This window comes from Microcaecilia unicolor, chromosome 2 (genome assembly GCF_901765095.1).
Source record: "Microcaecilia unicolor chromosome 2, aMicUni1.1, whole genome shotgun sequence".
Classification (NCBI taxonomy): domain Eukaryota; kingdom Metazoa; phylum Chordata; class Amphibia; order Gymnophiona; family Siphonopidae; genus Microcaecilia; species Microcaecilia unicolor.
Window position 1 is genome coordinate 324,284,522 of NC_044032.1, and position 18,273 is coordinate 324,302,794.

At 45.0% G+C, this 18,273-nt stretch overlaps 1 protein-coding gene across 1 annotated transcript in view; it reads left to right on the forward strand.

Annotated features, from left to right (window-relative positions):
* The window catches only part of TBC1D2 (TBC1 domain family member 2), a 692,224-nt gene that overhangs the window by 560,869 nt on the left and 113,082 nt on the right, over positions 1-18,273 (forward strand). The window contains 1 exon segment of the mRNA XM_030194342.1: positions 3,776-4,252. Within this exon segment, the coding sequence (XP_030050202.1) occupies positions 3,776-4,252 (477 nt within the window).

Sequence of the window (18,273 nt, forward strand, 5' to 3'; positions counted from 1 at the left end):
TCGGATGATGAGATATGTGAGATTTTTCCGGAGTACTACCAGGGCTTATATGCGGCTCCCCCAGACAAGAGTCTCCCGGGAGAATTATATCTGAGTAATGTGGCTCTGCCTCAGGTGGGGCAGAGGGAGAGGAACTTAATGAATGCTTTAATAACGGAGGAGGAAGTGGCAACAACAATTGAGCGCAGCCCCCTTTTAAAGGCCCCTGGGGTAGATGGCTTTAGACCGGAGTTTTATAGAATTATGGGGAGGGGGGGGGGGTGGTTCCGCCGCTAACTAGAATGTTCAACAAAATTGTGGAGGAAGAGACATTGCTTGGATTTAGCTCAAATTGTAGTGCTACCTAAGCCAGGAAGAGACCCCACTTGTACGGCCTCCTATAGGCCTACTTCACTGTTGAATTTTGAAGTTAAGATACTGGCAAAGAAAATGGCGAATCGGTTAGCTAGGATCTTACTGGATATTATACACGAGTCTCAAGTGGGTTTTGTAGGGGGACACTCGGTGGCAAAGAACATGCGGAGGATACTGACCTCACTGAAATACAGGGAACGCAGGGGGTTTCCATCTATAGTCATTAGTTTTGATGCCGAAAAGGCCTTTGATCATGTAAAGTGGGATTTTCTTTTTGATACTTTAAAGGCCTATGGAGTTGAGGGTCGTTTTATCTCGGTCATCAGGACGTTATACTCGTCTCCCTGAGCTACAGTGCTGGTCAATGGGAGGGATTCTAAGCCATTTTCAGTAATGCGTTGGACAAGGCAGGGTTGCCCCTTGTCGCCATTACTCTTTGTGTTAACCCTAGACCCTCTGATATGGGAGATAATGGCTAATCCGGACATCAGAGGTATTCAGGTGGGGGATCAGTGCTTTAAGGTTGCGGCTTTTGCGGATGACTTGTTAGTTCATCTGGGGACACCAAGGGAATCTTAGGAGGCGTTATTGAAAATATTCTGGGAGTATGGAGATTATGGGAGTATGGGTTTCATGTAATTTTGGAATAGTCGGAGGCGTTGACTTCATCGCAGCAAGTTAAGCGACTGTGGAATTCTGACTTCCCATTATGTTGGGCGTTTAATTCTTTTAAGTATCTGGGGATTAGATTGACAATGGCAACAGGTACTCTATATCGTAGCAATATTATGTGTCTTATGGAGGCCACTCGAGGTCAGCTGGAAAGGTGGAGAGCTCTTCCGCTATCGTTGTTGGGGAGGATAAACCTTATGCGGATGGTTCAGTTTCCTCTTTGGCTATATGTCCTCCAGAGTCATCCACTGTATATGAGGAAAAAAGACTTGCACCATTTACATAGAATGTTGAGTAGTTTTTGTTGGAGGGGGAGAAAGCCCAAAATTTGTTTGGTGGATATGTTGAGATTCTGGACACAGGGAGGGTTAGGGCTGCCTGATTTAAGACTATACAATCAAGCTTGTTTGATGAGGCACTTGAGTGATTGGTTTGGGAATATGCAATATTACACACCGGTGGAGCTGGAAAGAGAGTTCTATGAACCATATAACTTCAGGTACCTACTGCATTGTAAGAAAAGTCAAATCCCTTCCCATTTGAAAGGGAGTGTTTTGTTGGGCCCGTTGAGAGAAGCGTGGAGAGGGTTAGTGACTAAATTGGGGGGCAATGCATTGATTTCAGACCAGATTCTGATTAGAGGCAGTGGGGACTTTGGACCGGGTTTAGCTAGCCCTGTATTTAGGAGGTGGGAGCAGAAGGGAATAGTTTTTTTGAAGGATCTGTTAATGGAAGAAGGGAAGCTGAGGATATTTGAAATGATACAAGAATGAGTAGGCCCCTCCTGGGGCAATCGGTTTGCATATGCGCAAATTAAACATTACTTGTCCAATTTGGATGGGCCTTCAGTAGGGAATCGGCTGGGGACCAGGATAAGATAGTTCTTTCAGCAGATGTGGAAAGTGGGGGTTTCTGTATCAGGGTTCGACAGGCTCTCAGTAAGGAGTCCCCGGCTAGGGATCATTCAGGGGTAAAGAGACGGTGGGAGGAGGATTTGGGGAAGTCTTTGGGAGATTGGGATGTGGCTGCAACGCTTAGGTCAATTTCCTTGGTGACTAGAGATGAAAGACTAAGGGAGTGCGGAGCGAGGGTGATACTTCGAGCCTACACAACCAGAGTACAGCTCACCCATATGAATCCGCAGGTGGGGGCAAACTGCAATAAATGTAGACAATACAGGCATACGTTTTTACCCGCAATATGGGAATGCCCCCGGATACAGCAATTTTGGGAACAGGTGCAGCGGTCTTTGGCCAGTATATTGGAGGTGAGGGTGAGGGGGTCAGTGGAACAATTTGTATTAGATAAGCCCAAATCATATTATCCGCTGAGGAAACATGCAACCCTTTTGAGTCGCAAGCTGACCCTAGTGGCTCGGAAAGTCATACTACAAAACTGGGTGTCAGAGGAGCCACCGGCATACTGGCACTCGAGGAATCAGGGTCCAAGAAAGCAAAAGGGCAGACGGTCTGCAAACTCCAAGATGGAAAATCAACAAAGCAGATCGTTATGAAAAATGTAATTTTTTTCCAGCATTACCAGAATCAAGAGAGTGTCCGACATATCTTATGTCAGCATATTTTTCTGGTTTATTCGGTTGAGCTGTTTTTTTCAATATATATACTAGAAGATTCACGACTGCGGTCTTCAGTACACTTGGTTTCATCAAATCTACCATATTTGACAGTAGTGGATCATTGTGTAGCCCCTGAAGTAGCCCTTCTGGGCGAAACACGGCCTGTGTCGGGCTGTACTGTATATAATTTTTAATATCTATTAATAAATTACATTTTTTCATAATGATCTGCTTTGTTGATTTTCCAACTAGAGGAATCAGGTGCATTTACTGGCAACATGGGAGGCTGGAGATGCGAGGGGTTCCCCTAGGAGGGGGAAGGATTTTCTGGCGATATGGAACCCCTACCTGTCTAGTTTGAGCCCTAGGGGGAGAAGCCTTATTGTGAATACCTTATGAGAATCGGAAGAGATACCTAATGTTAGAAATTAGGGATGTGGGGAGGGGGGAAAGGGGGTAGGGAGGGGGGATGGGGGAGGTGGAGGTTTAACAATAATTTATTAATGGTTTCGGAGAATCAATGTATTCATTACATTTAGGTAGTAGTGGGACAAGAGGGTAAGTAAAGGGGAAAAGTTTGATGACCTGTATGTACTGTTATAGCTTGATTATTAAATTATCTGTTCAGTGACTTCACCTCTCCCCAACTCAGCCCCCTTTTTATGTGGATAAGTGACTCAATATTATATAACTTTTTGTAAACACTGGATAAGCAAGTTATGCATTTGCTACCTTCTAGTGAAAACATAACTCAGTCTGAAAATTGATCCCTCAGTTATAGAAAAATATTGTTCACAAGCCAAAGATTTTTGAACCCCAGTCCTCTATCATCCGTGTTCCACAGAGTGGCCTATCAGCAAGTTCTATAATTCTGCACTGTACTAGAATGTTTCCATCATGGACGTAGGTAAACATTCTCTCTCTGGCTTTCTGGGCTATGTCTTCCCTATACTGCCATTGCTTTGTTGTTTTCTTCTGACTCTGGCTTTGTTTCTGTCATAGTCCTGTATGCATTGTGCTTGGAATCCTAGGCCAAGGGATCCTACAGTGAGTTAAAGCATGCTGTATATGTCATTACAAGAAGAGATTCATTCCAGGGAACAGTGAGGCAAAGGTGATGCACTTACGATACCATTCATGAACAGTAACAGTGTTTCTTTGTCTTCTTTCCAGTGAATATGATGACTACGGTTTTATGACAATCCCTGAATGTGAAGTTGAGCATTTGAAGCTTCTGGCCAAAATCCAGGCACTGGAGATCAGATCTAACAAACTGTTGAGCCATGAGGCAGTGGAGAAGCCGCTGAAAGCCCGGTGGAACAGCCTGGCCGAGTTGATGCCCTCAGTGGAGCTTAAGAACCTTATCCGTTGTGGCATCCCAAGGGAGCACCGTCAACGGGTCTGGAAATGGGTGACTGGCTGCCGGGTGCAGCATCTTCGTTCTGCCAGCTACTACAAGAGCTTGCTGCAGAAGTGTGAAAGCACTGAGCACCCAGCTTCCCGACAGATCGAGCTGGACCTGCATCGCACTCTAGCCAGCAACAAATACTTCTCCTCTCCTACCTCAGAGCTTGTGCAAAAGCTTCGACGTGTGCTGCTTGCCTTTTCTTGGCAGAACCCCACCATTGGCTACTGCCAGGGACTGAACAGGTACTGTAGTCTTGATTCGTCATTGTAAGATGAGAGAATGTCAGAGATTTATACTATAGAAATACTTTCTAGCTAATATTCAAAGTGATTTATGTGGACAAGAGAGGCTCCTGTCAGCTTAAATCACCTTTTGCCGCCTAACCTCCAAAATTCAGCAGCACTAAAGCAGGTAGTACTGTTTAATATTGCCACTGACCGCCACACACAAAAAAAAGGGGGCAAGGCAGGTCAGGGGTGGTATAGGGGGTGGCATTAGGGAGGAGCCCAGGGTTATGCAGGTGCCGGCAATATTCAGTGCTGGCACCTGCATAGCTAAGCTGCTGAATTTAGGACAGCTAAAAAGCTGCATGTGTCTTGGGAACTGTGAGCTACGCTGGGCATTTTCGGAATTGGTTTGATTGGTAACTGAGGTTACCTGTGTCCTAAAATCTTTCTGATAAAACTGTTGACTCTATTATAGCTCATCTGTCATTTCATAATTTTATGCTGGTAGTTTCTTATTTGAACTGTGTTGAACTTCTGTGCCAGTGATATCATATTTTTATGCTGCAATTGTCTTAAAGGTGCTCTCTAGAACTGTGTTTTGTACCTGTGCCAAGTGACTTAATCCAATCAACTTGGTTACACAAAATTTGGTGACTCTGGTTCTGGTGCCTGTCTTAAAGTTGTGTTTATTAGAATTGGGTTTTGAATCTTCAGTGCCAGAGACCTAATTAAATCAATTTGGTTACATAGTACCTAGTGACACATACCTTGGGAGGAGGGGCAATTTGTGTACAGCTGGGTAGTTAGAGAAAAAAAAAAAAAGAAAAAAAAGAAACAGAACTTCACTTTACCTTGGGAGCTGTGAGCTACGCTGGGCATTTTCAGAATTGGTTTGATTGATAACTGAGGTTACCTGTGTACTAGTCCCACCCACCTTCCCCTAGGTGAACTCCCTTTATATAGGGCAGTCAAGGGACAAGTATCTTCATTACACCATAATTGGTCAAACTTATACCTTGTTACCCCTATCATAGTTAGCCTTTTTTACACTTGTGAATCACATCAATATGTCCTTTATTCAGTGCAATACATGTTATGCTTTAATCCTAAGGCAAACTATCTGGAGCCTTAGAGCTTGTCCTATATGTCTCCAATTATCAGCTTTGTGTCACGTATGTGAATGTTTCCTTGTCTGTGCTCACCTCGCCCTCTGGTGACCAGAACCGGTGGCTGCTATGGACTGTCACACGTTCCAGATTTCAGCCCAATCTGGTCCAGATCTTCCGGGCTGCCAGACTTGCTTTTGTTGTTTGTACCTGAACAGCACCCGTAGTTGGCCTTGTGACTCCTGCAGCTAAACTTCAGCTGCTGATGGGCTTTATTAGCCATCTGGAAACTTCTGTGTTTGCCTTTGCATCGTCTAAGGTCCCTGGTTTGTTGGTGCTTTGTTGCACTTCTGCCTAGCCTGGTTTCTTGTATAGTTCCTTGTCTGATTCTAGTTAGTCTGTGTGTAGTTTAGCTTAGGTTTATGCTTATTTCTTAGTCTTGTTTCTGGTTTGTATTCTTGGTCTAGTTTCTGTTTGTCTGTGTCTCTTGCTTAGTGGCTGCTCTGCAGCTTTCAGTCCTGTCTCTTTTCTGTCAGTGTTTGTACCCTGTTTCAGTGGCTGCTTGTCAGCTTTCAGTTCCTGTCCTTTAGCTTGTCCATTTCCTGCTTTGTGTAGTATTGTCTGTCTGTGAGTCCTAGCCCAGTTTCCTGCCTTGCTGCCCATGTATATTCCTTTCCCCTCTGACCCTCAGTCCATTTTCAGCCTAGTTGGTATCCAGTTCCTGCCCTGTCCGGTAAGTCCTGCCAGCCACCTTCACCCAGGGGCTCAACTCCTGAGGAACAGCGGTCAACTGCAGGTGAAGTCTAGCTGTTCCTGTCAGAGTTCTCCCTTGTCTCTGGTGTGGGGTGGTTTTGCCTGCCACTGCTGCTCCACGGCAGTGGCCCAAAAGCTCACGAACCTAGTTTCTGCTTTGAAAACGTGACAGAATGCAAAGGCCATGAGCTCAGCAGAATCATCCTTCCAGTGGGGCTTCCTGCCCATGAATTTCTTCTCTGTTGGCAGTCCAGCTCCCAGCCCGGGCGTAGCTCCTAGTTCCAGTTTGGATTCCAGTTTCAACTTAATGTTTGCTCTTGACTCTTATATGACACTCCATAATTACCGTGATAAACTTTTGTCTGATCCAGCCCTGAAGAATACCCTGGAAGCTGCAGCGGAGAGAAGGCGTGTCTCATGGCTTGGGTTCATTGATAACCCAGTTTCTGCTATTGATCCTTCTACCCAGCTCTACAATTACCGCCTCAGACTTTCCTTTGATCCAGCCCTATGGGATACTCCTGAAGCCGACGCTGAGAGAAGGCGAGTTAGAAGTCCCGAGTGCATGGTTTTCCTGCAGTCCTTCTTCGCTTCCAGCCAAGCTGCTGAGTCCACACCAAGTTCCAGTTCCAGCCAAGCTGCTTCCACGCTGAGTTCCAGTTCTAGCCAAGCTGCTGAGGCCACGCCGAGTTGCAGTTCCGGCCAAGATGCTGAGTCCGGATCGAGTTGCATTTCTGGCCAAGATGCTGAGTCCGGATCGAGTTGCAGTTCCAGCCAAGATGCTGAGTCTGGATCGAGTTCCAGTTCTGGCCCAGATGCGGAGTTCAAGCCGAGTTCCAGTTCCAGCCAAGATGCTGAGTCCGGATCGAGTTCCAGTTCCAGCCAAAATGCTGTCCGGATCGAGTTGCAGTTCCGGCCAAGATGCTGAGTCCAGATCGAGTTGCAATTCTGGCCAAGATGCTGAGTCTGGATCGAGTTCCAGTTCTGGCCCAGATGTGGAGTCCAAATCGAGTTCCAGCCAAGATGCTGAGTCCGGATCGAGTTGCAGTTCCGGCCAAGATGCTGAGTCTGGATCGAGTTGCAGTTTTGGCCAAGATACTGAGCCTGGATCGAGTTGCAGTTCCAGCCAAGATGCTTAGGCTGGATTGAGTTCCAGTTCTGGCCCAGATGCGGAGTCCACGCCGAGTTCCGGTTCCAGCCGAGCTGCTGAGTCCATGCCGAGTTCCGGTTCCAGCCAAGCTGCTGAATCCACGCCGAGTTCCAGTCCCAGCCAAGCTGCTGAGCTCACGCCGAGTTCCGAGTCCAGTCAAGATGTTGAGTTCACTCTGAGTTCCTGCTCCAGCCCAGCTATCCCTGGTCAGGTTTTGAAGCTCCTCCGTAGGTTTCGCCATTGTTACCCATGGAGACCTGAATCCCTCGTGGAGGTCGGGGGGCCTTGAGGGGGAGGTACTGTCACGTATGTGAATGTTTCCTTGTCTGTTCTCACCTCGCCGTCTGGTGGCCAGAACCGGTGGCTGCTATGGACTGTCACACGTTCCAGATTTCAGCCCAATCCGGTCCAGATCTTCCGGACTGCCAGACTTGCTTTTCATGTGTGTACCTGAACAGCACCAGTAGTTGCCTTGTGACTCCTGCAGCTAAACTTCAGCTGCTGATGGGCTTTATTAGCCATCTGGAAACTTCTGTGTTTGCCTTTGCATCGTCTAAGGTCCCTGGTTTGTTGGTGCTTTGTTGCACTTCTGCCTAGTCTGGTTTCTTGTATAGTTCCTTGTCTGATTCTAGTTAGTCTGTGTGTAGTTTAGCTTAGGTTTATTGCTTATTTCTTAGTCTTGTTTCTGGTTTGTATTCTTGATCTAGTTTCTGTTTGTCTGTGTCTCTTGCTTAGTGGCTGCTCTGCAGCTTTCAGTCCTGTCTCTTTTCTGTCAGTGTTTGTACCCTGTTTCAGTGGCTGCTTGTCAGCTTTCAGTTCCTGTCCTTTAGCTTGTCCATTTCCTGCTTTGTGTAGTATTGTCTATCTGTGAGTCCTAGCCCAGTTTCCTGCCTTGCTGCCCATATATATTCCTTTCCCCTCTAACCCTCAGTCCATGTTCAGCCTAGTTGGAATCCAGTTCCTGCCCTGTCCGGTAAGTCCTGCCGGCCGCCTGCACCCAGGAGCTCAACTCCTGAGGAACGGCGGTCAAGTGCAGGTGAAGTCTAGCTGTTCCTGTCAGAGTTCTGCCTTGTCTCTGGTGTGGGGTGGTTTTGCCTGCCATTGCTGCTTCATGGCAGTGGCCCAAGGGCTCACGAACCTAGTTTCTGCCTGGAAAATGTGACAGCATCATTATGATGCTGAAAAAAGAAGTACTGTGGTGGAACCAGAGGCTATGAAAGCAGCACAACCCAAGAATTATCCCCCCCAAAAATGACAGATTGGTGAAAAGCAGAAAACTTTTACTGCTCGGAGACTCCATTATCAGAGGCATTAACTTAGGAATGCAGGTCAAGGGCTCCAACCTAGTGAAATGCCTTCCAGAAGCTTCAGCTACCAGATGTACTGACCAGATTCAGAAAGTGATCTGAGAAGAGAGCGAAGCTTCGAATATTGGTGTTGTAATTCACCTGGGGACAAATGACCTGGCCATCAATAGCAAATTTACAGCACAGAGAGCATTCCAGAAGCTTGGGGAGGGACTGAAATCTTTGGTTCGGACTGTGGCTTTTTCTGAAGTAATTCCCATGTGGGGGGAGGGAGAAAAAAGACCGCAAAACAGTGGAATTCAATAAGTGGCTTGAGTCTTGGTGTAAAGAAGAAGGTTTTAGTCACATAGGGGCATGGGGTAATAAGTGGAAAAATAACAGGCTGTACTGTAATGATGGGCTACATCTTTCGGTGACAGGAAAAAGGATCCTTGGGGAGAAATTCAGACCGTATGTTTCTAGACATTTAAATTAGAAGGCGGGGTGACAAAAGGAAACGAGGGAATTTGGAAAGTCACCCCCATAGTAAACTTGATGGCAGAGGGAAAGGCCATCTAAATACAGAAAACCACCTAAACTCTCTACACAGATAGAAAGCAATGAGCACAAATGCTGTAAAAAGGTTCAAGACTTGCAAGCCCTGATGTTTGAAGAAAACTTGGATATTGTTGCTATTACAGAGATGTGGTTCAATGATTCCCATGAATGGGATGTGACTATACCGGGCTATAATCTTTTTAGAAAGGATAGAGAGGGCCAAAGGGGTTGAGGAGTGGCACTGTATGTGAGAGACAATATCAGAGCGGCTGAAATGTGGGGCACCTGGGGAAAGGAAGAAGCTTTATGGATTGTCCTGGAAAGAGAAGATGGAACCTGTATCCACATGGGGGTTATCTACAGACCTCCGGCACAAATAGAGAAGCCAGACAAGGATCTGATAGAGGATATTCAAAAGATTGGTATGAAGGAAAATGGGACTTCATATACCACCTTTCTGAGGTTTTTGCAACTACATTCAAAGTGGTTTACATATATTCAGGTACTTATTTTGTACCAGGGGCATTGGAGGGTTAAGTGACTTGCCCAGAGTCACAAGGAGCTGCACTCAGTTCCCCAGGATCAAAGTCCACTGCACTAACCACTTGGAAAGGGGAGGTGCTACTGTTGGGAGTTTTCAACTTGTCTGATGTGGATTGGAACGTGCCATCTGCGGAATCGGAAAGAAGTAGGGAGATTGCGGACGCCTGTCAAAGTGCCTTGCTCAGACAAATGGTGATGGAACCCACAAGGGAAGGGTCAATGCTGTATCTAGTGCTTACAAATGGAGGAAGTGTTTCTAATATCCAGGTGCGTGCCCACCTATGTAATAGTGATCATCACACAATATGGTTTGATATAAGGGCGAAGGCAGAATGTGGACGCACAAAACTAAAAGTACTGGATTTCAGACATACTGATTTTGATAAAATGGGGGAATACCTGAAAAAGGAGCTGTTGGAGTGGGATGGTGTAGGAGAAGTGGAACATCAGTGGTCAAAGCTGCAGGCTGCTATAAATATGGCAACTGATCTTTACGCGAGGAAAGTAAAAAAAACCAAGAGAAACAGGAAGCCTATACGTTTCTCCAACCAAGTAGCTGAAAAAATAAGAGCAAAAGAGGCTTTGTTCAAGAAATACAAACAAACGCAATGAGAGGATCACGGAAAAGATTATCGGATTAAACTCAAAGAAGAGAAGAGGAAAATACGGCTAGCGAAAGTGCGAGTGGAAGAAAAAATGGCTAAAGATGTAAAGAGAGGTGACAAGACCTTTTTCAGATATATAGGAGAAAGATAAGAATGGAATTGCGAGACTGAAAGATAATGAGAATGGTTATGTGGAAAGTGAGGAGGATAAAGCGACTGTGCTAAACAATTACTTCTCTTCGGTGTTCACAGAGGAAAATCCTGGTGAAGGACCGTGGTTGGCTGCTAAAGTAATATCTGGGAATGGAGTGGATACTGCGCCATTTACGGAAGAAAGAGTTTATAAACAGCTGGAGAATCTGAAGGTGGACAAAGCTATGGGGCCAGATGGGATACATCCCAGGATACTGAGGGAGTATAGGGAGGTCCTGGTTTGACCTCTTAAAGACTTATTTAATAGATCTTTAGAGACAGGAGAGGTTCCGTGAGATTGGAGATGAGTGGATGTGGTCCCTCTTCACAAAAGTGGAGACAGGGAAGAAGTGGGAAACTACAGACCGGTAAGTCTCACGTCGGTGGTAGGAAAAATAATGGAGTCGCTGCTGAAAGAAAGGATAGTTAACTTTCTAGAAGACAACGGGTTACAGGACCTGAGGCAACATGGCTTTACCAAAGGAAAATCCTGCCAAACAAATCTCATTGACTTCTTTGACTGGGTGACAAAAGAAATGGATGAAGGCCATGTGCTAGATGTAATCTACTTGGATTTCAGCAAAGCCTTTGATACGGTCCCCCACAGAAGACTCATGAATAAGCTGTAAGGGCTGAACTTAGGACCAAAAGTGGTAAACTGGATAGAAAACTGGTTGACCGACAGGTGACAGAGGGTGGTGGTAAACTGAATCTGCTTGAAGGAAAGGATGGTGAGCAGTGGGGTTCCACAGGGGTCGGTGCTAGGGCCCATTTTGTTTAATATATTTGTGAGAGATATTGCTGAAGGGTTGGAAGGAAAGGTTTGCCTTTTTGCGGATTACACGAAGATAGCCAGTAGAGTGGATACCCTGGAGGGAGTAGAAACGATGAGAAGGGATCTCTGAAAGTTAGAAGAATGTTCGAGGGTCTGGCAGTTAAAATTGAATGTATTGATACTCTGCGAATACTGGGGTAGCTCAACATTCTGGTTTCAACATTATATTATCATATATACCACTAGAAACCACTATGTTCTTTTATGCTTTATTTTTTATTATTTTTTATTGCTGTGATTTACGTGGCCCTAATAACCCATAGGTGCTAAAAAAATTTTTTGTTAGTGCTCAGTAAAACACATATTGCAACGACTGGTCAACTGATAGGCAATATGCAATACCAGACATCATAGCACTATGCCCTCCCTCTCGCCTAGTTCAATAAATATTTTACAGTGTATATCAATATGCACCAAACATATGGCAATCTGCACTATGAATACTTAGCTTAAGACTTGATTCTTCTCATCCTCAGGGTACTACATAGTCCTCCTCAGAAGATCTCCGTTGCTTAGTGGGTGGAATAATGTGCCCGTGATAAATGTGAAGTTTTAATAGTCCAATATAGTTCTGCTATTGGTCCTCTTGTGTCTTCTAGTTCTCATCTTCTAGTTCTCAACACAAATGTGTTTCGCGATTTTTCGCGTCATCAGGAGAACTTGATAATATGGAAGTCTCCCGTTCTTTAATCGTAATCTGCAACATACAAAAAGAAAGGGTAATGATAATCATCCACCTAAAGGTGCACACACTCATCTTCCTTAGCTTCGATCAGCATTTTTTTTAACCACCTATGGGTTATTAGGGCCACGTAAATCACAGCAATAAAAAAATAATAATAAATAAAGCATAAAAGAACTTAGTGGTTTCTAGTGGTATATATTTATTTATTTATGATAATATAAGTTAAAATTTAATGCCAAGAAGTGATGCATTTGGGGTGTGGAAACCCAAAAGAGAGATACTGAATAGGAGGGGAGAGATAGTAAGCTCGACTCAGGAGAGAGACCTTGGGGAGTTGGTGTCGGAGGATATGAAGGTGAAGAAACAATGTGACAAGGCGACAGTCATGGCTAGAAGAATGCTATGCTGCATGGACAGGGGTATAACTAGCAGAAGAAAGGAGGTGTTGATGCCTCTCTACAAGTCGTTGGTGAGGCCCCACTTGGAGTATTGTGTTCCGTTTTGGAGGCCATATCTGGCTAAAGATGTAAAAAGTCTGGAAGTGGTGCAAAGATAAGCTACGAAAATGGTATGGGATTTGTGTTGCAAATCGTACGAGGAGAGACTTGCCGACCTGAACATGTATACCTTGGAGGAAAGGAGAAACAGGGATGACATGATACAGACGTTCAAATATTTGAAAGGTATTAATCTGCTTACGAACCTTTTCTGGAGACAGGAAGGTGGTGGAACTAGAGGACATGAATTGAGGTTGAAGGGGGGCAGACTCAGGAGTAATGTCAGGAAGTATTTTTTCACGGAGAAGGTGGTGGATACGTGGAATGCCCTCCCGCGGGAGGTGGTGGAGATGAAAACGGTAATCGAATTCAAACATGTGTGGGATAAACACAAAGGAATCCTGTTTAGAAGGAATGGATATATGGAATCTTAGCGGACATTGGGTGGCGACGCTGGTATTTGGAGAATAAAACTGGTGCGAGGCGGATTTCTACGGTCTGTGCCCTGAGAAAGGCAGGTACAAATCAAACTCGGATATACATATAAAGTATTACATACCATGTAAAATGAGTTTATCTTGTTGGGCAGACTGGATGGACCGTTCAGGTCTTTATCTGCCGTCATTTACTATGTTACTATGTCAGGAGCGAGTGGCCTTCACTCCTGCTCCCACAGACCAACAGGGACATCAGATAGGCCCGGAGATGGGGGGTGGGGGTGGGTGAAGAAGGGGTTAGTTACCTAGGGTCTTGGCCCATGTTCAGACGGGGCCCACATAAACCTCGGTGACCTGTATCGGGAAAATTAGTCCCAGTTATTCAGTGCCAGGACTCACACTGAATATCCAGGGCTAATCTAGCTGGCAGCAGTCAGGAACTTGAGTAGCCTGGAAAGAAGTGAAGGGGGACCAGGCAGAGCATAGCAAGAGAAGGCTGAATGTTTGCTTGGTTTCTTCTAAAAGTGTATGTTATTAAATGTTATTATTTTAGTATTATCTGCTTTAGAAAGTGGTGTTATAGCATGAACTTGCCCTCCTTGAAAACAAGTGGATGTGGCCTATTGTGAACCTCTTAAGTCATGATAGTTTCTGAGATCTGTGCCTAATGGGAGCATATGGGGGAGGAAGGCAGAGGTGATGTTGCCCGTTCCTGATTAATCTGAGCTCCATTCACTCATCCCAGTTTAATTTACTGATCTGTACAACCAGCATTTTAGACCTGGCAGCTTCTAGCTTGATGAAAATTAGAGCTGGAACCCTGGTGCCATGTCTCTTCATTCACAATTATCCAGGAATTTTTCCCCCTATTTTACCTCTCCAGTATGCCTCATCTGATCACTGTGGCAATCACCCTTGGCTAGGGCCATGCACCTGAGCTCCTTCTGGAACCCTCCTTGATTCCAGCCCCTAGATTTTGGTGTTACATAATGATGGACATTTTAAAGAAATGTTATAAATGAGCCCACTTAAAATATATGTATTTTTTTTTTAATCTGAGGACAAGCAGGATTGTGAATCCTCACATATAGGTGACAGTACCCTAGCAACTTCTAGAAACCTTTGGCCTACCTCACCATGCATGCACTCTCTTTCCTATCTTCCACTATCGTGCAGAATCTCTGAGTGGATTTTTTCCGCAGAGTTGTTCAGGCTGTTTTGCAAGTCACAGGCCCCTCAGCACCTCAAAGTTAATTTTGTTGAAAATAAATGTTGATGTCCCTGCCTTTGTCAATGGCAACCAAGGAGCAATTCATGCAGAAGATTGATGAGTGAATGGAGTACTTCACTCAGCATAATGCTGCAGATTCGAAATCATTGATATCAAAGGTGGGAACAGATCAGCTGATATTCGAACCATGACCTGCCTGAAATAGATGTCTCAATGCTGAGCTTGAAGTTGAGGTTGGCTGCACCAGTGTGCATTTCTAGTACATCAGGGGATGAATCTTCATTGAGGCACCAGGAATCATCAGTATCTTGACACCATAGGAGACCTGGTCCAAAGCAGCAGAAAAAAAAAGCACTAAGAGCCTTCAAAATAGGGACACAGATCTTTTTAATAATGTAGCTTAAACATCAGTCTTGTATCAATGATCTGACATAGGCTGTGTTTCGGCGCACTGTGCCTGCGTCAGGGATCAATGAAATATTCTTGAACAATTCTGATTATAAAATTCTGATGCACAAATGGAGATACCTCCCTGCATGATGCACATTGAATTTAATTTCTCTACTTCTCACAGTCAAATGGGAAACCATCCTCCATTGACCGGAAGTGATTCACAGAATCACAGAATTGTTATAGAATATTTCATTGACCCCTGACTCAGGTGCAGTGCACTGAAACATGGCCCATGTTGGGTCATTAATACAAGATTGATGTTTAAGCCAGGGGCGTAGCTATGGGTGGGCCTGGGTGGGCCCAAGCCCAACCAATTTCAGCCCAGGCCCGCCGACTCAAGCGCACGCACAATGCAGCAGCAGCAGCCTCCTAGCATACGGCAGACAGACTGACAGAGACGGCACCAACCCGCTCGCGCTGTGGCTCAGCTGATTCCTGAATCCTTCCAGCCCGATTTCAGCTCAGGCCTGCCCCACCACGCCACCCAAGCAAGCGCACATACTCTGACAGACTGCAGCAGCGGAGGCTGGAGCTGAGCAGCCTAGCGTAAGCGCTACCCCATGTCGCGGGCACCCGCTCGGCTCAGGGCAGGGAGGGCCGGCTCACTGATGATCTCTCTGGCGCGTTGTGTTCTCTTCTTCCCATCCATCCTACGCGGACGTGGATGTGCGCAGCGGCGGGCGTGCTCATCATCAGCCTCGCTCTCGCTCCGTCTGTCCGTCGTCGGCTCACTCGGCCTCGTGGCATCTGAGGGCAGCATAGCTGTAGTGCTGTGCTGCACATGCATGAAGGGGGTTGACAGTGCATCCCTCTTTTAAAGAGCTCTTTCAGGATTCTTGGACCCCAGAGCTGAAGACAAGGTTGGAAAAATTCCTGTCTGTGATGTTGAAAGCAAGCAGTACCCCTCGGCTCTTCACGTTTTGTAAGGACAGTAGACAGAGCAGCAAAGTTACCGCACTGCAAATGCATTGTAATGTTATTCTTCCAAGAGACACTTTGATGCATGCATGGCTGAATGAGAGGGTGTTCTTTCCCTAATAAAGTTAATGCAGTTGGTGTGCTGGGCCCTCTCCTTGGGTAGAGTTGCCAAAGAAAAACCTGACACCTGCCCTGCCCATGCTCCTCCCTTGTCCCACTCTCATGCCATGCCCCAGTTCAGTATTTTGCCTTCATATTTTTTGATTTCTAGTTCCTTGTGTCGTGTCTGTTGTGTCATGTGTTTTTCATGTGTGATCAAGGTGCAGTATTCTGCTAGCGTGTAGTATTTGCAGCCCTTTTTGTTTTGCTTTTTTTTCACGAGGTAGTGTATTGGTGTTTTAGAGCCTAGTGTAATTACAGTTCTGCCTTTTCAAGCATAAGGTTGTAGCTCATCATGTCCTTGGAAATAGTGCTGTTATGGTTTAGTAAGGATATGAGTGTGTTTTTGCACAAGTTTGTGTATAGCATTTTGCAGTGGAGAGATTGTGGGATAATGTAATTATATTTAAAAATATCAATGTTTCCATTAAGTATGTATGTGGTTATACTGATGCAGGGTAGCTGTTGGGCAGACTACTTAGAAATCCATCATCAAGTGAATTCTAAGGCATTATTTTGTAGGATCCCAAGAGACACTACTCATACTTATATAGACAGTGCGTGCCCACCCATATTAGCTCTGGGCCCACCCAAAATCTCAGGTCTGGCTACGCCACTGGTTTAAGCTATGTTATTAAAAAGATCTGTGTCCCTATTTTGAAGGATCTTAGTGCTTTTTTTCTGCTGCTTTGTACTTTGTCTTGTACTTTGTACCCTCTCTGTGCATATCATAGGAGACCTGACCATTTTGTCAGTAATACGAGATTGGCCAGTATTCACCAGCCTAAGGAGACTTTAACATTGCCTATTCACAGGATCCTGAAGGACAGACAAATGAGCATGTGGGACAGTCCTCTCTCTGTACCTCCCATTAAGAAGGTCGACTCTCATATATAGAGTCCAGAAGATTCTGGGATTCAAGAAGAAACATCTTTCTCACTATTCTATAATGACTGAATCTGCTCTCAAAAGAGCCAAGTCTCGCTCCTCATTGCCCTCTGAGAGGTATTGGAATCTTTTGGGAAAAGGTTCTTTCAGAATGCTAAGTTCTCATCCTGCATAGGATCCTACCAGCTCTTTATGGGCATGTATTTGCAGAACAGAGTGCACAGAGTGGTGACATGTGAGAGGAATTCCACTTGCTAGTAGCCAAAGCAAATGATTTTGTGAATACGTAGTCAAGTGATTATGATATTTCTAAAATGGTGTTAAGAGCTGCCTCTATGGGGATTGGCACCTGCAAATTTGCCAGGCTGCAGGCCTCAGACAGTAGACAAGATGTGCAGGAAAAGCTTTCTGATGTATCATGCCGTATAGAGAATCTTTTCAGAGATAAGATTTAGGAAGCTGCTTCCCTCACCAAGCAGCATAGTAGCATCCGTAACTCTGTCCATACCCACTTCTGACCTGGCCTCATCATTCAGAAGGTACTAGATTAATGATCAGTGGAGGTTGTATCATCCTCCCTCCTGCTTCTCCGAGTTTTAGCAGGGTTCTTGGTCTCATCCCAAACAACAGAGGGATAGGGTTTTGACTGCTTCCATGAGAATATAAACGCAGTTCCCATATCCTAGATTACCTATATGTAGGAGAGAGGCTATATATTTTTTGCAAACAGATGGCTCCTTGTAACCTTGTACAGGTGGGTTCTCAAAATAGTCTATATACTTACTCCATTCTGTCTCCTCTACCTTAACTATGTATTTCTTTTTTTCTGGAACTGGTAATCACCATTACGGAAATATGTAAGCCACATTGAGCCTGCAAATAGGTAGGAAAATGTGGGATACAAATGTTGTAAATGAATAAATAAATAAATACCGTCTTCAGTTGGCAGATCAGCTTCCAAGTCGCCTGCTGAGAGCATCAAGATTAAGCTCCTAGCATGAAGAAATACTTGAAACTCTCTTCACTCTTGTAGGCCAGTGTGATTAAACCTGTTCCACTGTGGGAAATGTAGGGCATATACAGATGACACTCTTTTTGAGTGTAATTGGGAAATGTGACTCAGTATAAATTATGGAAAATATGAAACAGCAGCCTCTTTAGCATTAGACAGTGCACTGTTGGAAAGTAACTGTGTTTCCTTTATCTATGGATCTAATGCTCAAGATATACTACCAAATACTGACACAACACTCCAAAGTTATTATAAAAATAGATTGCTTATTTATTTACATAGCAGCAAGAACAAAATGACAATGATGATCTTATCATGGAAACAGCTCAGTGCAAATGCACATGAACCCTAAGGCAGGCTTTTAGTTCAGCCAGCTACTCTAGCCCAGCACAGCAATTACATGGCAACTATACAACCTGGACAGTGATGACATATGAAGTCTGGCACGTGGCAGAGTGTTCCTCAGACAGGTCATTCAGACGGCAGAGCAGGGATTGCACTTCAGATGATGGAATGCAAACAGCCATTTGCCTCAGTTATGAACTTCTTGTGCAGAAACTGCAGGCTGCAGCTGAGTCGGTGACATGAATTCTGGCCTTGTTGTCAATGCACAACTTTGTCCACCTCAGATGTTGCAGTTTGAGGGACCACAATATTATCCCACTGGCACCACGTTGAAGGTGCACTTTAATCCTGAAATCATCATACCAGTAAACAGTGTGCTTTTC